Source organism: Suillus fuscotomentosus (assembly GCF_016647785.1).
Source record: "Suillus fuscotomentosus strain FC203 chromosome Unknown F5891scaffold_48, whole genome shotgun sequence".
Taxonomy (NCBI): domain Eukaryota; kingdom Fungi; phylum Basidiomycota; class Agaricomycetes; order Boletales; family Suillaceae; genus Suillus; species Suillus fuscotomentosus.
Window position 1 is genome coordinate 373,162 of NW_024539560.1, and position 22,380 is coordinate 395,541.

Genomic DNA, 22,380 nt, shown 5'->3' on the forward strand with positions numbered 1-22,380 from the left:
CACCACTCCAAACGCCAACTCGAACTCTAACACGAGTGGGTGTACTGCCGAGCACCCAGTAATGTCAATTCCCCCAGACTCAATCATCCTTTCCCCTTCGAGCAGCACCCCAGTACCATAACAATATCCCAGACTCAGCCATCCTGTCCCCTTTGAGCAATGTCCCTAGTTTCATTATTCCTGCGCTATAACTCATTTCTTGATGGAATCGCTCGTGATAGACTTAGTTTGTTTTTATAAAAGTGCAATGACATCTTAGTTTGATCTACAATATCACAGTGCAAGTAGAATATGACATAACCCAGTGCAATGAGGTGCGACAAACTACAAAGGGACAAAGGAGAACAACAAAGCTACAAAGGAGGGCGACGACGAAAGTACGAGGGAGGCGGGAAACGGCAGGTACGAAGGAGGGCAACGACAAAGGCACAAAGGAGGGCGACAACGAAAGCACGAGGGAGGCGGGAAACAGCAGATACGAAGGAGGGCAACGACGAAGGCACAAAGGAGGGCGACGACGAAAGCACGAGGGAGTTGGGAAATGGCAGGTACGAAGGACGACAACGATGAAGGCACAAAGGAGGGCAACGACGAAAGCACGAGGGAGTTGGGAAACGGCAGGTACGAAGGACGACGACGACGAAGGTACGAAGGAGGTTGAGAAGGCACGAGGGAGGTGGGAAACGGCAGGAACGAAGGAGGTTGACGACGACGACAAAGGCGGAACAATGGGGGCACGATGGAGGCAGGGAACGGCAGGGACGATGAGCACAGTGATGAGGAGAGCTAGGAAGCGTGAGAAGGGCCCCTTGGTTCGAATTAGGAAGCGTAGTAGGCGTTGCCGAGCGTGCCGAATTAAAATAGGAATATGACGCAATTAAGGCGGGGCGGGATGCTTACCGAATATAGCCTATGCGCGCGCGCGCGCCCACCATAGTGAGGTGTACATAGTTTTTTTGAAGGTATTTTGAGGAGCTGGGGCACTATTTAACGCTGGTGTAGGGATTTGATGAAACCAAGCCTAATTATAGTTGGCGAGACACGTAACTACCAAGTATAATAAGGCTTATTAATAGGACAACCCAGGTGTTCAGCATCGATGGTTTGTCACATGTATTTTCAGTCAGTCTATAGACTCATCTTTTACCTTTACCATAAGTAGAATGTCCTCCTAAAAGGCGCACAAGGGACGGGCAAAAATACGGTTGCTCAGCGCTCAATGCTCATGCAATGTGCGACATGCTCAAGGGCCGATGAAGCTCGACATTCGGGCCAATGACTTTGCCGATGTGAAATCGTGGGCCGCCAAACTAGCATCGGTATATACAATCCACAGACCGTGATGCATCTCTGACGCGACGTGGCTGTCGCTTAGCTTGCGATCGAGTGGAATGTGGTGGTCATAGACCGCGGGGATGTAAATATTGCCTCTCAAAGCGTCCTTTTGATGACACTTCGCACAGTATTTCACGAAGTCTCGATGTCTAGAGAGTCAGTCGAGCATGTTATTGATTGTAATACCGCTAATGCTGTACTAGCATAGCTAATTTGTTGGTCAGAAATGCATCAACGCGATGATCTAAGCACTTGAGTCGCCTGGATGTATTTGTCTGCGACTCTCGGTGTTGACGGACGAGCAGCAGTCACTACTCAGGCTATTCTCGACCAGTGCGTACCCCAGATATCTGACGCCCTGTTACAGCAATCGAATTCTCCAATGTTTTGTCTGACGCTGGATGACGCGACGCAGTGCTGATGGGTCCTAATAGGAGAGGACATCCAAAAGCGTGGTACGAGCCTTGGCTGAGTAAGTTGGTTGATATACGGTATTTGAGACAACTAATCAGTGCTGTACAGGGAAAACCCCTCAGGATGTCAAGGAGTCCTTGAAGTTGTGGGAAGTGCCTCTTCCTGCCAGTGTACGGCGCAAGATAGGGAGGTTTTTCGCGCTTCGCGAAATGTATGCACCCGACTCGGCGAGTGAGGAACCAAGTTTCGTAAGAACACAATGAAGATGTGCCTGTTTGAAACATGTGCTTGCTGCCTTGTACTCCATACAAGTATAAGTTTATGGCTCATGATATTCCACGAACAGTTGCAATTTACTTATGCATATGAAATACCCATGGCACTAAAGAGGCGGAGGACCTGAGGCTCGTGATCGTTAGCTTATTGCTTATTGCTTATTGCTTATTGCATGCTGCAGGGTCTGGGAGGGCACTAGGTCTCACTCATTCCAGACTATTGATATTGCATCGGCAGAAACAATAAATCTCATGGTATCACCGAATTGGCGTAAACTACGACCTGTGCATACCGCTAATGTTGTCGAAAACGGTATTTCCTTGATAAGTAGGCCTCGTAGCGTGAAGTTTGAACACCAGGTAATTTTCGATATATCAAGTACCGACCATCAAAAATTGTGACTGCCAACTTCCTCGGTATATGCGTCATTAGCTACTAGCTTCAAGTCACCATTAAATTCAATGGCATCTACATCTTTACATGCAGGGTGCCATCGCAGTCTACATATTTGGTTTATACAACTGACAGTCGGTTTGTCAATTATATAGAGACCAGGTGCGGGTAGGCGCGTTGTTCATCGGTTCGTGTAGCGGATCGACCCATTGCCATTATTCAGAGTTATCCTACTTATGGGATGCACTGTTCTTGCAAGTCCATCGTCGTCTGATAGTATCACTAAGTTCAGCGCAGATAGGTTAAAATGACTCAACGTTCAACGTCAAGGACCGATCGTTAGCCTCGGCGAGATGCTCGACTCATCACGAGAGCATAAAATGCATTTCACTGCATCAAAGGATGAATGCAGCGGATTTGAGCGTTCGAAGACTGAGAAAGTTGAGCTTGAAGCGAGTAGTAAACGTCAAAGACTTTAATCAGCGCTCACATGTGTTAAAGAACTATAGCAATGAATGAAGTTACAAAAAACGCTTCTAAGAGTACACGATAGCACAAGAGGGGATGCAAAGCAATAGACCAAGTACACCAACAGGATGAAATATCAACAGCTTGTACAAGGTAGAACTACACACCAGTATGAACAAAAACCATCCTCTGCTCGAGCGGCACTTTCGTCTTGTCTAGACCTGACCAGAGCCGAAAGTGTCGGCGTGTAAAAGCAGATGTAGAGATCCTCCAGACATGGCTCCTTAGAGCGATCTGCATTCGTTCGAAACGGGTGAGCTGCGTGAAGAGGAATAGACGTGAAAGCTGCAGTCGGACGCAGCCAGATTCGAGAGTGGAATTTTAGTTTCAGATCATGCTGGAGGACGTTGACGATCGGTAGCATGATTTCGTCCCATACTGTTCGCAAGAGGACTATTAGATCGTTCCGCGGCAATTTTGGGTCCATGATAGATGCGTGTCTTATTGCCCTGGCGAAGCCATCTTTGAGGTTGGTCAGATCTGCAAGAACGACAGACGGCAAGGGAACATGATGGGGTCTCCCGACGTCGGGACGATGATGGCGCTGCACGAGTATTGACTGGCAACCAGGATGATGACCGGGCCCTGGCGTGCTGCCACTTGTAGGTCTCCGTACAAAGGTGGGAGCAGGAACCGTGAGAACTCCGGAAGATCACGTATCTCATGTACCACAGCCTCCCATTGTCTTGTAAGTCTCCTGTACTCAGATCAGTAGCAGCTTTGTCGGTATTGGCCGCGGAACCCTGAGTATCAGACAGGCATTTGCGAAGCCGCAAGAACTTGCGAGCTACTTCGGGACTGATAGACTCGGGGTCTTCGAGTGGTGTCCTGAGTTGCGATGCCAGTGACCACTGCTGGCCATGGCCCTGCTCCACGAGCTCGACTGCCCGTCGTAGATTGTCACGACGCATCGCACATGAGGCTGCATCTACAGGAAGTGATCGTGCATCACTAAAAGTGGTTGCAGCCTCGCGCCGTGAGATGATCGACCATCGCGTCATCACGTGGCTGTCAAAAAGCTCAAAGCACGTTTGGTACTGCTTCTAGGGGAGATTCATGTTGATGAACCTCTGCTTCGCGAGCCCAGTCAACAGCCTCTATGATACGCCGAGGAAATTCTTGAGTAGGATGTCTTGATGCAAGCCTGAAGTTCTCCATAGCAATCGACAAATCAGCAGGGTCGTGTAGAATCTCATAACGAGACAAATGGGCCTCCTCCAGCCGCATGTAGCTAAAAAACCTGCCCGGGTGCAGTGAAGACAGAACTGCCAATGATCTATGGCCAACAGTGATAGCCTCCTCGATGTCTTCATTCTCCTCAATTTGTGTGAAACGAGAGCAGAGCGCGGAGCTCAAATTGTGTAGAGTTACGTGGCGCTCTAGATCGTCAGGCCGCATTAACCGGAGGGATTCGCGATACTAATCAATGGCCTCGTTAAGGTCCTCGTCGATATCCAATTTGTCGCATCTTGTGTCGAGTGCGAGGGCAAGGTTGTTAAGCGTGGTGTCACGATGTGGATGCCCAGGTAGGCGCAATGTCAGTGCCTTGCGATAGAGGCTGACAGCTCGGGTGACGTCATCAATGTCGTTGCATTTGTTGAAACGGGCGACAAGGGCGAGCCCTAGGTTGTCCAATGAGATATCACGGTATTCATGCCCAACAGGGCGCAGGCGTAACAGTTCTTCATACAAAGAAACGGCATCATCAAGGTCATTAGGTCTGCCTTCGATGCTGCCGTGCTGATCAAAACGTGCCTCAACTGCTCGCGCAAGTTCGTCAAGGGCTCTGAGACGAAGTTAATGGCCCGGAGGACAGAATTTAAGGACAACTCTTCGAAGCTGGATGCCTTCGTCGGATGCGTCTACCGGAAGATCATTGCATTCGTCGATTACATATTCGACACTATTTGGCCCTCCTGCGATACTGAGAAGGCAGGTGCCCTTTGGGCAGAGAGGCAGTAGCTCATGATAGAGTTGGGCGGCTTCGCGGATGTCGGTAGCAGTATCGTTCTTGTCGTGGCGCCAAGTCAGTGATTCGGCGAGATTGAATAGAGATAAGGGATGATCGGGATGGCGTTGCGGACGCAATGCAAGGGCGTCGCGGAAGAGGGAAATAGTGGCATCGATGTCTTGGAGATCATTTCAAATGTAGCCCTTGAGGCGGGCCCACGCGAGGTTGGTGAGAGCTGTTGCGTGGTCTGGATGGTTGACCGGACACTGGTTCATAACCAACTCAAAATGCTCTGCGGCATCGTTCAGGTGAGAGACATTCTCGCTTGTCACATATGCGGAAATTGTGCGTGGCCCGCATCTGTGTCTCGAGCAATATCGCAGTCTACGAGGGACTACAGTTGGCACTCTGTCAGTAAAAGCTGACAGGACAGAAACTAGTGCACTCGCCTCAAACAGAATGCAGTCGCGATCGTCGCAAGCCCGTACAGCAGCGGCCTTCAACGTGAGGGAAGGGTAGACACTACAGACGGGTGGGAAGAATAGATCTACGAGATATTAGTATATGCATGGATGAGAAGTAGGTTACTCACCGAATGGCTCACTCCATGATCGAGTAGCTCATCCCACGACATTTCAAGTTTCCCGATGACTTCTCCACCGCCTAGCATTCGACCAAGCTCAAAGGACGCCCCGATCTCCAATGACAACGTAGGTGAGGCATGTGATGATCTATAAACCCAAGGTCAGTTCTCGCATAGCGTCAGAAAGTCTCCATGACATTACAGAGTTACAGTATTGCCCCACGCTATAGATTCATCAGATGATAAGACACTGATGGTTGATTTCCAGCGTCTCTTCGAGTCGACATTGATGAATATGTAGATACCAGCGCCGTCCAGCGGAATGCGCCCGGAAGCGACTCGAAGATTCTTTCTGTTGATGACTGTAGTCAGAGTGTTGAGAATCATGGAAGAAATACGAAGGTAATGATATGGAGGACTGGCCTTCAAGCCTGATATATCGGCTTTCTGAGTTACCAGTCATGGTGGTGCGATGGAGCAAAATGATGAGGTTCGAGGATGGGCTGAGTAGGTGGACGAAATGAATGGGAGGGGAAGATGGAGAGCAAGGATATGGAGACTGTGGATGGAGTTCGGCTGAGAGTCCAGACCATGCTGCGGACGTATTTCCAATGTTCGACACGATAGACGCTGGTATGATTGCAACAAGCGCTGGGAGATATCACCAACCAGGTTTAGCGGAAGAATCTGCCTATGTGCAAAAGAAGTGGATGATGTCATGAACAATCTTCTGCGAAAGTGGCCCAGTAAGGTTGAAGGGGACGTGTGCGTCTCGGAGTGATTGCTACTCCTGGGCTCGTATCGTACACTCGGTTGGCACACAAAGAGAATGAAGTGTATTTCATGATGTAATCAAACAATGTTCAAACGATTGAAGATGGTGCGCAAAGAAAGTTATTCCGATTGTGTAGGGCAGATGAGAGCATATTTTGGATGCAGTGGGCTGAGCAAGTAGCGCCATGTTCAATTATTGCAAAGGCATTACATAAGCAGACTGTTTTGATTTTGAATTCTTCTGTTCCGCTGGTCATGCAGCCTTCGCTCATTCTACGGTCGGGGCGGTCTGCTTGGAAAGGTTTGTCTTGTATTCACTGTGCGGTCTATCTTACATTCACGCGTGATATTGTCCAGGCCCATATTTTGTAGCCTTTCCAAACCTGAAGGAGGCACTAATTAACAATGTTGCTATAAGAACGCAGGCTCGTGCATGCACTATCCTCCCAAATTTTGTTGGGTGAGACTCTCAAGCTTCGTCTGTGCTTATTCTAATTTAGATATGTCAGTATCCGTTTCATGGTGCACAATGGTAAAGACTATGCTCCTGTGATGATCACGCAGGATATGGTTGGCCATAAGCTCGGTGAATTCGCGCACACGAAAAAGCGCTTTACTTATAAGTGAGTTTGAGACTAGACAATTTTTATTTACTGACAATCCTACAGGATGACAAAGAACAAGTAGCTGGTCACGTCGAGTTCATTTTATTTGAACACCTTCCACTCGAGTGTCAATTATAAGCGGTCTCTTAATAGATATCGAACTGCCTCAGAGCTTGAAAACAGGATTGTAGATGTGATGTGAATCTTAGACTCAAAATCATGTAAGGACCGTAGTTAGTACCTTTTCAAGGACCAGTACCAGTGATACCAGGTGTTACCGTGGTGATGATGTATGCCCCTTGGCGGACAGATCCGGACAGTTGTTGTTGTCCGTTTTGGGGGGTATCAACTTGAATTCGAAAGCCTCCGTTCAATCAGAAGAAGACCAACTCTTGCTCGACGCTGTGTATAGTCCCGCCACCATTACGAACGGCTACAAAGCTCTCAATCTTGCCGTTCTCGCCAGCGAGGAACCCCCACTCCATTCCTTGTCTCACTTCATCACTCTTCACATCCACCATGGCCTTCAATCAAGTAACAGCAACGAATCTGACGCCTTCTCGACCTGCACCCCAAGCACCTGTCCGAAGAGGAACGGAAGGTCCTATATTCCCCCATAGTGCTCTCCAAAGTTCAGGCTACAACACATCCTTTTCTTCTGGCTCGTCATACTCGACTGATTACACTGGGATAGGTGGATCGCCCAATCGCAACTCCCAGGCAGCGTTCAACACCCATGTCGTAAGAACTGGGATGGTTAGCATGAAGGAAGAGGGGTTTGCAAGTTTCATCTTTCTGCGAAAATGGCTCGTATTGAAGGAACAAACGCTCTCCATACACAAAACCGAGGTAAGTCCATGGCAAATTGGCTGATTGCCTTATGCTTCGAGGAACGAGGCACTACTATAGCGTGCTACTAGATGCACGATACCTCCATTGGTTTTCTTCTTCATATCCTACTGGGTAGGCCATACATACTGACGGATCACCTCGTAGACGTCACCACAGCAAAGCGTCATCCCTCTCAAGGATATCACGAATATCGAACGTGTCGATCTCAAGCCTTATTGTCTACTCCTTGAGACCAAGGACAAACGATATCATCTCGCCCTCAAAAACGACGAAGAACTTTACGGATGGCAAGATGATGTATATTCTCGCAGTCCATTGATGGGCTTCAGCAACCCCACCAACTTTGTGCACAAGGTCCACGTCGGATTTGACCCTGTATCAGGTGCTTTCACTGTGCGTGGATACCAAACTCAAATCTTTGTCTCGCTCACGTCTATGTTCCAGGGCATGCCCGAGCAATGGAGCAAGCTTCTTACAAAGTCTGCAATTACTCGTGAAGATTACGCTAAAGACCCTCAAGCCGTCCTAGACGTCCTTGAATTTTACACCGATCACCAGAAGCGTGAGTTGGAAGAGATGGGTATGAACTCGATATCACGGTCCGTTTCCGGGACATCTGCAGCTTCCACCCTTGTCGGCTCTACCATAACAAGCAACACCCTTTCGCCATACGGTGTAGATGCGCCTGCTCGATTCGGCGGCACAGGTCTCGGCGGATCTAATCTTACAAAGATCACATCCCCGCTCGACACAGCCCGCAAGCGACAGGACTCCGCTCCAGCAGAGACGGGGACAAACGGGCTCTCTACAACTGCTCTCGCCGCTGCGCGCGTTGCTGAGCTCGTCAATGGCTCACATGCTCAGCACGCCAACACTATCTCCACCGCCTCGCCCTCCGCACCTCCGCGACCCCCAATGCCTCAGATATTGCAAGCTTCAACCTCCTTGCAGCCTTCCCGACCCGCCCCTCCACGACCATTGTTGGCAGCCACACGACCCGCACCTGCCGCTCCCAAACCCCCTGTACCTGATCATACACCCTCGACCGCAGACCTTCGTGCGCGAGCGCAAGCTCGTGATCAAGTGGCCGGGAAACCTTCGCTGGACCAGGGCCCGAAGCGAAAGGAGAGTATGGATACTATTGGACAACAAGAACGGGAGCGGAAGGACAGGGAGTTGCGGGAAAGAGAAAGGGACCGTCAGCGGCGCGAAGAGCGTGAACGTGAACGCCAGCAAATGAAGGAGCAACAGGCTGCAGCTGCGATCGAGCGACCTCCCTTGGTACCTTCTAAATCCTCCCCGGCTACTTCTGAACCTGCGACTGAGCATGTGGCAGGCGCCGCCGCAGCTGTTGCTGGTCCTCCGCCTGTAAAACCTCTGCAGACGATGAAGAAGAAGGAGCCGCCGACACCTGATGTTACTATTACTGCACCCGAGGGCGAAGATCCAGGTGTTGCAGCCGCTGCAGAGGCTTTGCAGAAGAAAACCAAGGAAAAGGAGAAAGATAAAGAGAAGCGGATTAGTGCGATGACCGAAGCGCAGATCATGGAGAAACTCCGGAGTGTGGTGTCTGACGATGATCCGAAGACCTTGTATAGTAAGATTAAGAAAGTCGGACAGGGGTGAGGCTTTCATTGCATTGGCCACTGGCAAATATTGATAAGCTATCCACAGCGCATCTGGACATGTGTATGTCGCAAAAACGCTTGCCACAGGCAAGAAGGTTGCTATCAAAGAAATGGACCTCTCACACCAACCACGCAAGGAACTGATCGTGAACGAGATTCTCGTCATGAAGGAATCCCAGCACCCCAACATAGTCAACTTCCTCGAGTCGTACCTCGTGAAGAACAATGAACTCTGGGTCGTCATGGAATACATGGAGGGCGGTGCCCTTACAGATATCATAGAGAACAATACGCTGGAAGAAGATCAAATTTCGAGCATAAGTTTGGAAGTGTGTACCTTTTTGATTTATCATGATTCATGAGTGATACTCACGCACCGCTAGACATGCAAGGGCCTGTGTCATTTACACAGCCAATCTATCATTCACCGTGATATCAAATCCGATAATGTCCTCCTCGACGCGCAGGGCCGCGTTAAAATTAGTATGCATCTTTTTATGCAATCCTGCACTGGTTTCTGATGTGATGCACAGCCGATTTCGGTTTCTGTGCTAAACTCACTGATCAGAAGTCCAAGCGTGCGACAATGGTTGGTACTCCATACTGGATGGCACCGGAGGTCGTGAAGCAGAAGGAATACGGTGCCAAAGTTGACATCTGGTCACTCGGCATCATGGCAATCGAGATGATTGAGAACGAGCCTCCTTATCTTGATGAGGAGCCGTTAAAGGCACTGTACCTGATTGCGACGAACGGGACGCCGACGCTCAAAAAGCCTGAAGCCCTCAGCAAGGAGTTGAAGAGCTTCCTAAGCGTGTGCCTATGTGTCGATGTCAAAAGTCGCGCCAATTCAAGCGAGCTCCTACAGGTACGTAAGGTTGTCCCTCCCACGTCGCATTCCTTATGTTTCTGTGCAGCACGAGTTCATGAAGAAGGCTTGTGCGCCATCTGGTCTTGCCCCTCTCCTGAGATTCAAGACCAAACCATCATGAGCTTTCGTGCTGCCAGTCTTGTCAAGGTTTTTGGACTTACTCAGCTTCATTCGTCGGTTTGTCTCTGCACCACCTTCCTTTTGTTTGTTCCACGCCCACGATCTATGTATAATCCGATACTACCCCCACTTTCACTCGTCTCGGTATTTGCTGTTCATAATGTTTTGATGCGTACCAAAATGCAATGGAAGCCTGTTGTAAACTTTGTAAACTCGCTGGCTGCTGGCGTTGTGTGTCTTGCGGTATTTTCGTCATGCGACATTCACCATTTGTTAATGCTGCGAGCAGGGTACTTTCACTTGTATGTCTTCCTGCTCAGTGGAATCGGTTGGAGGGCGTTGATCCTGAAGATGCTGGGGCACGTACGTAGCATTTGTCCCTCCCGGACCGTACGATCATTACTGACATCTCCTCATAACACAAGTTTCTGACTGACAGCTGGTGGCCATTTACTCTCATCCCTCCTGCGAAATGCAAGCAAATCATTATCATGAGGTTCAATCTCGGTCTTCAGGAGTCAGTTGTCTCTACACCCACTCGGATTCCTGAAGCCAGATGCTGCCCCCACTTTGACGTATTTCCGAGTCGGTTTTGTTGATCACCAAACTTCAACGGTATCATGATGATCGACACCGAGTCCACGTATGGTCGTCGTCTTTCCAGCATGTGCCCCAATCGGTGCAATCTTCGGTGTCGAGAACAGGTGAACATGAAACAAGAAGCACATCCCAGGCAAAAAGCTATCAGTATTTTTCGTAGCCGAGGCGCATATGAGAGTGTCTAAATCATTTCAGTCATTGTTTTCTAAGGTAGTGCATATGTCCAAGTTCTTTGGAAGCTATAGCGTCTTGGCACGGTTTGTATTTTATGGGTACGAAGGATCAGTTATTGGATAGGATTATCGACCACGTATTGAGGGGTAAATGCATTTTGTATGCGGCCGATTTCTCGCGCAGCAGGTTCTCATATCAGCGATGACTTGCGCTCTGAGAGTGTTGAGGATAACGATATCAGGACCCATAGTTGTATAGACAAATTGCATGGTGCGGCAGATGCGATAGCAGGAGTCCAACTAGGCAAAAGGACAAGGACTCGGAAGGAAGACATGTTGGACTTAGTTGTTGACGAGCTCGGCTCGGAAGGAGCCGAATTCACAAGTCCTGGCACTTTTCCTTTTTCGTCTTGCACGTACTTATGTTGACATACATACAGACGACTCGATTCATTTCATAGTCATTTACACTCCTTAATATTTTAATCATCACGATCACTTTACATCTACGTACGCGACACCGTCGAGCAAATATTCGCAGAGTCAAATATCGCCATTGTGAATGCACGTGACGTCAATGTCGAGACTCCACATCCCATTGTTCGGAGATCCACAATCTTTCATTGTTATATAACAGTATGTCTCTACGACAAAAATTCACCTTGCATTCCTCACATCATGTTCGTCCAATTACCAGTAACTGCTTTCATCTGTGCCACCCTTGTACTTGTTCCCCTTCCATGGCATTGGCGCGCTGGTAACATCTCAACCATCGCCATCAGTTTGTGGCTCTTCGTTGGCAACATCATCTACGGTATAAATGCTATCATCTGGGGAAATACCGTCCAAAATATTGCTCCTGTATGGTGTGACATCAGTAAGCCGCTCGCCGCCTGTATTGTTTTTTTGCTCATCCTTCTACAGCGACCAAGCTTGAAGTTGGCAGCACGGTAGCGCTACCTGCTGCCATGTTCAGCCTTTGCATGCATCTTGAACGTATAGCCGCCATTCGAGACCTCAACCTGACGCACTCTAAAAAGCGTTGTCGCCAGATGGTGGAGTCTGCTTTGTGCTTCGGAGTTCCTCTCATATACATGGCCTTGCGTGCGTCCCGTGCCTTTCATATCATTGTCTTTCCTAACATATCCCAGACTACATTGTCCAGGGACACAGATTTGATATTGTCGAAGGTTTTGGTTGTCGTCCAACAATCTATGTGTCTATTGCTTCTATATTCTTGATTTGGGTTCCACCATTGGTTTTCTCTCTTGGCGCTGGCATATTCGCAGGTGAATATTTTTCTGCCTCACAGCACTATCCATTCTGACCTCACAAATGCCTAGCAACTGCCTTCTCGCACTTCTGGAAGCGTCGGGCATTGTTTTCCAAGCATCTCAAAAATACTGGTTCAGCACTCACCCCTAGTCGCTATTTTCGCCTTATGAGCATGGCAATCGTCGAGATGTTCTTTGGCTTGCTGGTGACTATACTCAACATGTGGTGGACCATGCGACCAGGCCTTCGTCCTTGGATCAGTTGGGAGAATGTACATTCTAACTGGCTAGAAGTTGCTTATTTCCCCCTTGCCATTATCCCTCCTTCGGAATTAGCCTGGACATTCGCTCTTTGGTTCACGATACCGATTGCGTCCGTTTTCTTCTTCCTTTTCTTTGCATTCGGCCGAGACGCAGTCAAAGAGTACGGTGCTACTTCTAGATGGATTCGGCGTCATGTCCTCCGGGTTCAAGATCGACCATCTCCAGGTCTCTACCCACTAATTAACTTGGCGAGGTATCTATTTTTTTTTGGTCATAGCTCCTCCCAGTCTGTTGACATATTTGATCAGACCATGCAACATGCCTCAGTCCTCGAACATCGATTTGCGCAACAAGAAAAAGGGAACACCCACCGGAATGCCTTATTCCACGTCTCCCTGCCATATCGACCCAGCCAGAGGCACTGGCCCGCTCAAGTCGGACTGTGCGCCGGCTCTCCCGTATACCAGCCCTCCAGCATCAAGTTATTTCAAATACCAAGAGCAATACTCTCGCGGAAGTGACCGTGATGGTCGCCCTTCGGGTATGCATGCAGTATAACGACTTTGCATTCGTTCATTGGCTTTACTATCATTTGTATATCAGCCTTCTCTCCATTCGTTCGAACTTCGCACCTGGCGACACAATCACTGTCCCTACATTTTCCAAGTCCCTTCACTGTACCCGTATGATGTACCTCATTTGACGAGGACTTTGCATTCGTTCATTGACTTTACTATCATTTGTATATTCTCTCCATTCGTTCGTTCGCACCTGACGATACGATCACTGTCCCTACATTTTCCAAGTCCCTTCACTGTATACCCGTATGGTGTGCCTCATTTGACGAGGACTTTGCATTCGTTCATTGGCTTTACTATCATTTGTATATTCTCTCCATTCGTTCGTTTCGCACCTGACAATACAATCACTGTCCCTACATTTTCCAGGCCCCTTCACTGTATACCTGTACGATGTACCAGTCGATGCGCAGTGCTAGTGATTCGTGAAGACAAAGGGAAGTAGATAACAGGATGTAATATTGCACACGTAGTTTGTATGAAAATGGCCGGAAAAACCGAATGCCGAAACAGGTAGCGGGTCTATAGCTTATTAATAGTTAGCAGGCTGTTGCACCATGACTCGACTGCTTCAAGGTGCGTGCTTCTTTCCAATAATTTGTGCCATATGCATGTGTCACATAAACTTTGTTATACAGCTTATTATATCAAGCTGACGCTCCTTACTAAGTAACGCTCATCATCATGAATAATCCATGATGCTTTCTCGCTCATCAAAAAGTTTCAATGTATTAAATATGTAGCAAGGCTGGAAGGCCTCTAATCGTTCTACCATCTACATCTCCTTCACATGTCTTCGCAACAGAAAGCTCTTGTTCTTCCCAAAAAGCAGGGCAGCTTTGAGCTTGGCTCTCGCAGCATCCCCAGTCCTGGGGCCGGACAGCTCCTGGTCAAAATTCAATCTGCAGCGCTGAATCCAGTTGACTACAAGATGAAGGACACAGGTATATTCGTGACTCAATACCCTGCCGTTCTGGGAACGGATGTTGCTGGCATTGTCGAAGAAGTAGGGGAAGGTGTCGAGAATTTCGGCAAAGGCGATAGAATGTTAGACAGTCCTTTTCTGCTATCTGTATAGGCTTAACCTTGGTTTACAGATTAGCGCATGGCAAGTTCACGAATGACTTTGCTGCATTTCAGCAGTATACCTTGACCGATGCAAGCTTTACAGCAAAGGTAAGTCATGTGAATGTTCGTTGACCACATCGTCACCTACATCTCATTCCAGATTCCTGCAAGCGAGTCCTTCGATAGCGCAGCTACTGTTCCTCTGGGATTAGATACTGCTGTTGTGGGCTTGTATGGAGATCAATTCGGAGCTAGGATAACACCTCCCTGGGAGGAAGGCGCTGGTGGTCACGAATTAAAGAAACCAATTGTCATCCTTGGCGGTTCTTCCTCCGTGGGTGCATACGGTAAGCGGAGTGAGACTTACTTCTTCAACTGCATCCTGACAGTATTGCAGCTATCCAACTCGCTCGTCTGTCGGGATTTTATCCTATCATCACTACAGCCTCTCCGAGCAATGAAGAGCTTGTCAAGGGCTATGGCGCAACTCATTTCTTTGATCGCAAGCTTTCTGGAAAACAATTGCTGGCGGCTATCAGCGAAATTACTGATGACCCTATCAAACTTGTTTATGACGCCATCTCGTTGCCAGAAACACAGTCTGTAGCATGGGAATTACTTGCAGAAAATGGCACCCTCGTCTTAACTCTTCCTGCATCAGTCGAGGAAAATGAACGCAAGGGGCGCAGGGTGATTCAGACCTTCGCAGGCACAGATGCCGCTCAAAATGTGGAGCTGTGCAGCAGCTCCTGGGCTATGGTCGAAAAATGGCTTTCGGATGGTACTCTAAAGGTTTGTTCTGCGAGTATTGTCCTGGATTTATAACTCACAAATGATGTAGCCGAACAAGTATGAAGTCCTCCCGAACGGACTTGAAGGTATTATTGGAGGACTGGAAAGGTTGAAATTGGGACAGGTGTCTGGAACGAAGTTGGTCGCTCACCCTCAGGAAACACGGTAAATTGATTGTACAATACGTCCCAATTACAAGTGTGTACTGGGCACTTTGTATCACTTTTACATTGTTTTATAACGTCATATCTAGGAAAGGGCGGCCTCCGTTGGGAATATCTGAGTCTCACCAATTTACTGATGACCACCCACCTTCAGATTCGGAGACCTGAGGATATGACGAAATCGATCTCTCCGAGTTGTCTGTTGGCGCAATGAGCTCGGACTAGGAAACGAACCTTCAAGATCTGCAATACAGACTGCACAATATCATGATGAACTTTGAATTTGGGCTGCTGGTGCGTAGTATCTTGTTTTATTTGTGTACCATATGTCCGAATCAACCGTACGCTACATGCCTCTTCGACACTCTACTGTTGGCCAGGGACTGACTGGAGTGGGATTCCAGCGTACTACTCATCCTTGAAGAGACTGTATAGTGCATAGTGCACCTGCACTAGCGAGGCTCCTACTGGCATTCCTGGCGTTGTCGCATCACATGCACTGCAGCACGTACATATCGCGTTATCGTGCAGAGCTCGTTATTGAGCTGATGTAGATGATGATCCTTACTACTAATTCGCCATTTCGACTGCCCGTCTGCATGAATATATTCTTGCTCATCAAGTTTCAGTTTATTATATAGGTAGCAAGGTTGGAACGCGTACAATCCTTTTTACCCTCCATATCACTTTCACATGTCTCCACAACAGAAAGCTCTTGTTCTTCCCCGGCAGGGCAACCTTGAGCTCAGCTTCCGCAGTATCCCCAGTCCTGATGCCGGGCAGCTCCTGGTCAAGATACAATCTGCAGCTCTGAACCCATTTGACTACAATATCACGAACACAGATTATGTGTCTCATTACCCTGCCGTTCTTGGAATGGATATTGCTGGCATTGTCGAGGAACCAGGGGAAGGTGTCCACAACTTCCGCAAAGGCGATAGAGTGTTAGTCATTTCTTTTCCTAGGTCTACTGTCTGCATAGGCTCAACCTTGATTTACAGATTGGCGCACGGCAGGTTCACCGATGACTTTACTGCATTTCAGCAATATGCTTTGACCGCCGCGAGCTTTACAGCAAAGGTTAGTTGTGAGAAAGGTTCATTGACCACATCGTCAGTTACATCTCATTCCAGATTCCTGCAAGCGACTCGGAGTCCTTCGATAGCGCAGCTACTGTTCCTCTGGGATTAGATACTGCTGTTGTGGGCTTGTACGGAGATCAATTCGGAGCTAGGATAACACCTCCCCTCCATGGTCAATCAATGCCCCATAAGGTCACTCACTGCAAGCTTCTCTAAACAAGCCTAGCGCTCTACAATATCTATCATATCCATTTTCTCCTTGACTTCAGGCTCGATCGCAAGCAATTCTTTCACCTGACCCTCACTTGGTTCGCCGGTTTTAACTTTCTCATCCTTGAATACATCCTTATGTGTCACAACGTACTCAGGATAGCAGATAATATTCGAAGTTCTGGATCAGTTCAAGGTACTATTTGAGAACATCATGGTACCATATGATGCGCTTCAGTGAATTACGGAGGCTTGCGCACATGGCTCATCAACTTGGATAGTCAAGTTAATATAGGATATGACATTGGATCCTGTGACAAGTATCACCAGGTCGACCCTGCAGAGTACACAAGCTTCATCCTTATTTCAAGCGTACTCCTGTTAAATGAAAAGCACATTGCAGTATTTAAGCTTTGAAGACTGCTCAATTTGCACGAAGTAATAGATATCTACCGGTCCGTTGTGTCACTTGCATACATATGGCTCTTGACCATTGCGCTATGTACCTCTCGCAAAATAACGAAGGCAGCATATTTTGGTGTACCAATTTGATCAGCTACACTTGAGAGCAGAGAAGACTCCTGGATCAGAGCAAATGCAACAACAAAGAATATTACGAAATTTGTGGAGAATACGGTACAGTGCATTCATCTTTTTGCACAGGGTTCTTACCGAGATTACGCGGTATCAACCACACTGTACCACGATATGCGTTGTGGTGTCCATTAATTACGTAACGAAAACCACAAAGACCACAATTATCGACCAACTCCGCTTCGTCATTGTCTGTTTAGTGACAGCGTTTTAAAGATGAGAGTCGGAGCCCACTATACATTTGTTCCCAAGCACCATCTTTGTTTCCATCGCCGACGACAGTACCAAATATTCAAGTTGCCATGAGCTATAGCGTGAATCCAACGTATCCTCTCATCCCCGTTGTCTCTTTCTTGGGTTTCTTCCTTGTTCTCATCCCCTTCCCATGGCACCTACAAGCATGGAATGCAGGCACTTGCGTCTATATGATCTGGGTAGCCATCTCATGTCTCATCCAATTCGTGAACTCCATCATCTGGCGTAACACCGCTTTGAATGTTGCACCCGTATGGTGTGATATCTGTGAGTAATCGCCGATGCTTTTTCTAGTGTTGTTTTTACTAACGGACCTGCAGCAACCAAATTGCTCATTGGAGCTAGTATTGGCATCCCTGCCTCCGCGTTGTGCATTAGTCGTCGCTTGTACAGTATAGCTGTCATGAAAACCGGGTTGGCAACATATCAGGATGTACGTTAGACCCTCTTGTATTGTGAGCGAGTGCTTGTGCTAACTAGTCGACAGAAATGGCGTGTCGTCATGATTGATCTTTCCATATCAATCGGTATCCCTGTCATAGTTATGGCACTTCGTACGTAGCTTTTCAGCAACAATACAATGCCAGCTGACGCGATCGTATTGGACAGACTACATTGTTCAAGGTCACCGTTTCGATATCCTTGAGGATGTAGGTTGCTGGCCAGCAATTTACAATGTAATACCAGCATATTTCCTGATCTACATGTGGCCTTCGCTACTTGGCTGTATCTCTTTCGTTTACTCTGGTTCGTCCGTTCGTCCTGTTACATAGCCAAGCTCATTTTTCTTAGGCCTGACTGTTGCTGCATTCTATAAACGTCGTGTGGCGTTCAACTCACTCATATCAGGCAACAATTCGATGAACGACAACCTTTACATCCGTTTGATGATACTATCGGTCGTCGATATGGCTTTCACTGTGCCAATTAGTATCTACAGTGCCTATATCTCCGGCACGAGCATACCCCTCCAACGATGGGTATCTTTTTCAAATACCCATTACAATTTCTCGCACGTCGGTCTTATTCCTGCGGCCGAATGGACCAGCAATCCAATCTACAAACGATCCATCGATTTGACGCAGTGGCTCTTTCCGGTTTGCGCCTTGGCGTTCTTTGTTCTCTTTGGCTTCTCAAGTGAAGCGAGAAAATACTATCGGTTATACTTCCTATGGATTGCAAAGCGCTTTGGCTACAATCCTCCGGTAATGCAGACGTCGACGTCGCATGCTCCCAGGTTGGTGCCCATCCTATTTTATGATCGCTGTCAAACTCACACATTCGTCAGACTGAAAGGCAAATCCGCTGGTTCACTGCCCGTTTATAGTACCCCTGCCCCTCCTCGAATCAAACTCCAGTCATCATTTACGCCTATTTTCGACCTTATGACCTCCGGCGTTTACCAAGACGTCGAGAAGCATGCTGACTATCCATCGTCGCTGCCCCCTTACTCCAAAGGTAAATTCCCCGAGGATCTCTCTCGCACATCGTCGAACTATTCACGATCTCATATAGCAACATGTGCAGTTGACGCCGACCTCGAAAGACCATCTGAAGTTCATCCCTGGCAATCATCGCAGACGCGCCGCACGGAGCGTTATGTTATCCCCGCATATCACCGTCCTTTTTCGCCACCCAGCCTGTACCCTGTCGCTGTTGACCCGGATAGCTCTATGTGGCCATCATCTGCGTCCGTCGCAATCGTACGAAACCACACCACCCGTGGATATCTATGAACTGTCGCTCATCTTCTGTTTGCTTCATGATGTGTGTATTACTATCATTATATTTCACCGTCGTTTGACTGGCTTACTATGTTCGTTTTTCATCCTTTGTACTAGATTGACAAATAGTCCTACAGCACACTACTTCCACACTCCTTATCTCGCCCAAGTACATAGTATGGCGTTAAGTAAAACATATGACATTATTATGATTATGATTATGAATATATGACGTTATGACATTATGCCTTTTTTCCAATGTACATGTCCAACCGGTCTGAATGGAAAATATGGACGATATCTAAGATTATAATCATTGAGCTGCCAGTATACACTTCGTTTCGTGGTCGAAGTATCGACAATCGGATCATCAGCATCGGGCGAACCGTAGACTCATGAATAGAAGAGGGTGCCGAAAGAGTAACCATTTTGTAGGTCGCTTCATCCGACAGAGCAATGCAAGAAGATTCTAATACGTATGAAAATAAATAAGGTCTGTCAGCCAAGCAGCTCATCAAGGAAATCTTCCATCTCCACTTTGGGCGCCTTTGGTGCATCAGTGGGAAGTGCTGGCGCTTCAGAGTAGCTATCATCTGGCCGAGACGTGAAATAAATGTCAGTGTGATTATATGTATTGATGAGAAGACTCTACCTTGTATTCTATCACGTGCAAATAGAGGTTTCGCTTTAAGCTTCTCTGATTTTGCACGGAATCGTGCTTTCAGATCTACCAACCACATCAGTCTATACACCGGGTATCATTAGTCGAAGTCACCTCGACTTGCATCTGCAGCGGCCTTTTCGCGGCTCATTTCTTCAAGTTCTGCATCCCATTCAATAACCTGTACACGTCCTTTCTGAGGCGGCGGAGGTGGGATATGATGAGACGAGATATGCGCGAGTTCATGGTCGATGTCATCATCATCGACTTGAGGCACCGCAACCACACTTGTCTCTGACACGTCCGACAACCGCTGTCTCGCAAGAAATGAGGACAGGTCTACTTCCGGCTCACGAATCTCTTCTCCTACACGGTGTTGAACATATGCCCAACACATCATTCACTGATCACTCACCGTCAGAATTCAACTCAGGCTCGAGCTCTACATAACGATCGGCATTGGATCCAACTTGCCGCCGTGAGTACTTCTTTTGCAACTCTTTCGCCTCTTCCGAATCAGGTTCGAGATCGACCACTTCTTCGCCCTCTAGCACTAGGCGCTGGTGGAATTCTGCTGGACGGCCACCTCGACCACGGCCTCGTGCGCGGAGGTACTTTCCTAGCCCACCACGGGACTTTCCACGACCTCTGCCGCGAGCGCGCGATGGTTCAGAGGTTGATGGAGAATTTGTTTCTGACATGTTACACGGGTAGACTGATATGGGCGGTCATCATACAACTGCGGTAACTAAATAGAAATCTATGTATCGAATAAGGAAGGCAGCACCTTGTGATTTCAATAGGTACAAACAAACAGCTGGCGACCGACCGGGCATAACAAGTATTGATTTACACAATAGTACATTGCAATAGGAAGGTGCTAAGCGCTAGATAATAGACTTCTCGATCCCCTGAATACCGATGGCAGCTACTCTTCATCCAGAGAATCGCCACTAAAGAAACAATAGATGCCCCAAATATAAATACACATGTAAATGGTAAGTCCAATGCATAGCGAAATCAGCATATCAGTGACATCGCATGCAATCTGCTCATGCCAACTGAGAGTTACTGGTGTGGTTTCTGGAACGGAAAGTCGTGGGGGTGACATCGGAATGACCGAAGGTTCCTGAACTGGTCGCTCAGTAATCTCCCGGCTAGGCCAGCGTAACGTCATCGGATGGTCGTAGACCACCTTTCTACACCCTTCGATGTCTTGTCGTAATTGCCTCTCTGCTTGCTTAGCCAAGCAGAAGCTTAAATAATCTTGCGGATCCATCTTCGTGCAACCAAATTCAGTGAGCTCCCAGGAAGGAGAGCGAGACTTTTCAATCTCTATCTGCTCGAGATGTTCGCGCTCTAGAAGATCCTCCATGTCCCTGAAGAAGCCAGGGTAGGATGTAAGGCAGTCTTCATATACGGAATGGTCGTCATCATCATCCGAAAGAAACTCTCTGAAGGGGTCGGTATTCTGGAAGCAGTGACGTCAATTGATGAGAGAAACAATGTCGAAGAGTGCACAAACGTTTATAACAAGACAGGAGCGCAATGCCCCCTTTGGAGTGGGGGACCTGTGAGGTTTGATTCGGCGCCTGGTGCGGAAGTACGTCGGCGACTCATCGAAACGGACCAGCTGTGCAGAACGAATTAGAGAACAATCAGTTATAATATAAGAGTAATAATCACTTTCGGGCTAGTCAATTTCTCCTGGATCGGAGACCCGACAAGTGTCTCAGACGGTGAGGTAAGACCTTCGGTGAGATGTGTTTCGCCATCACGGGACTTGTTCTTTCGTGAGGGACGAAGCAATCGTCTCCACGAAAACGCAGAAATTTTCGAAGATTGCAACACTAGTGCCATGGAGCGCCATGGAGTTGTATTTTTAACCTTTGGAATAGTAATTCTAAGCACGGGGCGGGAGGACGCCTTCGGGGATGAAAAGGGCTTCATGGTGACACCAAAAACTCCAAGAGAAACTCGACCGCTGGAAAGTGGACTGGGCACAAGCGGAATATGGATCAGTGATCAAGTCGAGCGATGAGGATTGTGTGATAAATAAAAACCCCTCTGCTGGGGATGCAGATGGAGAGATATACGAGGCAAGTCGAGCAGGTAGAAGTTGGGAGGACACGCATATTGAAGCCTCTTCATTTGTTCTGTGATCTCCATCCACTGCGGCTGTGGACAAATTTCTGTGGACACAATTCTTCTGCATTGTGTATAGATTTAAGACTCCGGCCTCGTCCGGCTGAGAGTGTATGCGAATCAAGCGTCGTCTAGGACATCAAATGTGATGTTGTGCAATGTGGACGAACAAGCGAATCACATCGGGGTTTGCCTGAAGCACGTTTTTGATGGAGACAAAGCAAGAAGCACTTTCCGACTTCCGAGTGGCACTAGAGTGTTTGTCGAGATGCTGCAATGCAGACTTTCTGCTAACGACAGGCGTCTCAGTTGCAATTGAACAACTGTACATACGATTTGGTGAGTCTGCATATTTTGGCGCCATCGAATCTCGATAGCGTAGTACACTCGATTCCTGGAATGACCGTCTTTCTTCTATGTGGTTTGACTATACAAATAAACTTTCCGTGTACACGGAGGTGTACAA

General features: G+C 47.9%; 10 protein-coding genes across 10 annotated transcripts; 6 read left to right on the forward strand and 4 right to left on the reverse strand.

Annotated features, from left to right (window-relative positions):
* Positions 1-3,278: 3,278 nt before the first annotated feature.
* On the reverse strand, positions 3,279-3,947 carry F5891DRAFT_982859 (uncharacterized protein; the record flags this gene model as incomplete). The annotated part of the gene is made up of 1 exon (XM_041377263.1): positions 3,279-3,947. One exon carries the CDS (start codon positions 3,945-3,947, stop codon positions 3,279-3,281), a length of 669 nt encoding a protein of 222 aa, XP_041222846.1.
* A 418-nt stretch (positions 3,948-4,365) lies between these two features.
* On the reverse strand, positions 4,366-5,867 carry F5891DRAFT_982860 (uncharacterized protein; the record flags this gene model as incomplete). Its single annotated transcript, XM_041377264.1, has 4 exons — positions 4,366-4,706; positions 4,761-4,956; positions 5,490-5,628; positions 5,683-5,867. 4 exons carry the CDS (start codon positions 5,865-5,867, stop codon positions 4,366-4,368), a joined length of 861 nt encoding a protein of 286 aa, XP_041222847.1.
* A 617-nt stretch (positions 5,868-6,484) lies between these two features.
* F5891DRAFT_1050104 (uncharacterized protein) lies at positions 6,485-7,216 on the forward strand. Its single transcript, XM_041362434.1, has 4 exons — positions 6,485-6,555; positions 6,612-6,714; positions 6,764-6,877; positions 6,923-7,216. The coding sequence occupies exons 1-4, from the start codon at positions 6,510-6,512 to the stop codon at positions 6,939-6,941; spliced, it is 282 nt and encodes a 93-aa protein (XP_041222848.1). The 5' UTR covers positions 6,485-6,509; the 3' UTR covers positions 6,942-7,216.
* On the forward strand, positions 7,217-10,536 carry F5891DRAFT_1050107 (Pkinase-domain-containing protein). Its single transcript, XM_041362435.1, has 7 exons — positions 7,217-7,708; positions 7,856-8,104; positions 8,156-9,333; positions 9,386-9,668; positions 9,723-9,822; positions 9,873-10,207; positions 10,257-10,536. The coding sequence occupies exons 1-7, from the start codon at positions 7,379-7,381 to the stop codon at positions 10,329-10,331; spliced, it is 2,550 nt and encodes an 849-aa protein (XP_041222849.1). The 5' UTR covers positions 7,217-7,378; the 3' UTR covers positions 10,332-10,536.
* A 1,015-nt stretch (positions 10,537-11,551) lies between these two features.
* F5891DRAFT_1050109 (pheromone A receptor-domain-containing protein) lies at positions 11,552-13,583 on the forward strand. The gene is made up of 6 exons (XM_041362436.1): positions 11,552-11,980; positions 12,028-12,207; positions 12,255-12,392; positions 12,447-12,894; positions 12,950-13,395; positions 13,537-13,583. Exons 1-5 carry the CDS (start codon positions 11,782-11,784, stop codon positions 13,197-13,199), a joined length of 1,215 nt encoding a protein of 404 aa, XP_041222850.1. The 5' UTR covers positions 11,552-11,781; the 3' UTR covers positions 13,200-13,395; positions 13,537-13,583.
* Positions 13,584-14,009: 426 nt separating this feature from the next.
* Positions 14,010-15,248, forward strand: F5891DRAFT_1192221 (chaperonin 10-like protein; the record flags this gene model as incomplete). Its single annotated transcript, XM_041367574.1, has 5 exons — positions 14,010-14,266; positions 14,317-14,395; positions 14,448-14,634; positions 14,685-15,079; positions 15,129-15,248. The coding sequence occupies 5 exons, from the start codon at positions 14,010-14,012 to the stop codon at positions 15,246-15,248; spliced, it is 1,038 nt and encodes a 345-aa protein (XP_041222851.1).
* A 688-nt stretch (positions 15,249-15,936) lies between these two features.
* F5891DRAFT_1192222 (chaperonin 10-like protein) lies at positions 15,937-16,541 on the forward strand (the record flags this gene model as incomplete). The annotated part of the gene is made up of 3 exons (XM_041367575.1): positions 15,937-16,187; positions 16,245-16,323; positions 16,377-16,541. The coding sequence occupies 3 exons, from the start codon at positions 15,937-15,939 to the stop codon at positions 16,539-16,541; spliced, it is 495 nt and encodes a 164-aa protein (XP_041222852.1).
* Positions 16,542-17,431: 890 nt separating this feature from the next.
* Positions 17,432-19,120, forward strand: F5891DRAFT_1192223 (pheromone A receptor-domain-containing protein; the record flags this gene model as incomplete). The annotated part of the gene is made up of 6 exons (XM_041367576.1): positions 17,432-17,651; positions 17,705-17,817; positions 17,872-17,938; positions 17,994-18,131; positions 18,177-18,621; positions 18,673-19,120. The coding sequence occupies 6 exons, from the start codon at positions 17,432-17,434 to the stop codon at positions 19,118-19,120; spliced, it is 1,431 nt and encodes a 476-aa protein (XP_041222853.1).
* A 450-nt stretch (positions 19,121-19,570) lies between these two features.
* Positions 19,571-20,470, reverse strand: F5891DRAFT_1149757 (uncharacterized protein; the record flags this gene model as incomplete). The annotated part of the gene is made up of 4 exons (XM_041365107.1): positions 19,571-19,701; positions 19,761-19,835; positions 19,884-20,135; positions 20,185-20,470. 4 exons carry the CDS (start codon positions 20,468-20,470, stop codon positions 19,607-19,609), a joined length of 708 nt encoding a protein of 235 aa, XP_041222854.1. The 3' UTR covers positions 19,571-19,606.
* Positions 20,471-20,607: 137 nt separating this feature from the next.
* On the reverse strand, positions 20,608-22,024 carry F5891DRAFT_542495 (uncharacterized protein). Its single transcript, XM_041372187.1, has 3 exons — positions 21,456-22,024; positions 21,295-21,402; positions 20,608-21,240 (listed from the first exon to the last, which is right to left on the reverse strand). Exons 1-3 carry the CDS (start codon positions 21,717-21,719, stop codon positions 20,698-20,700), a joined length of 915 nt encoding a protein of 304 aa, XP_041222855.1. The 5' UTR covers positions 21,720-22,024; the 3' UTR covers positions 20,608-20,697.
* Positions 22,025-22,380: the final 356 nt, after the last annotated feature.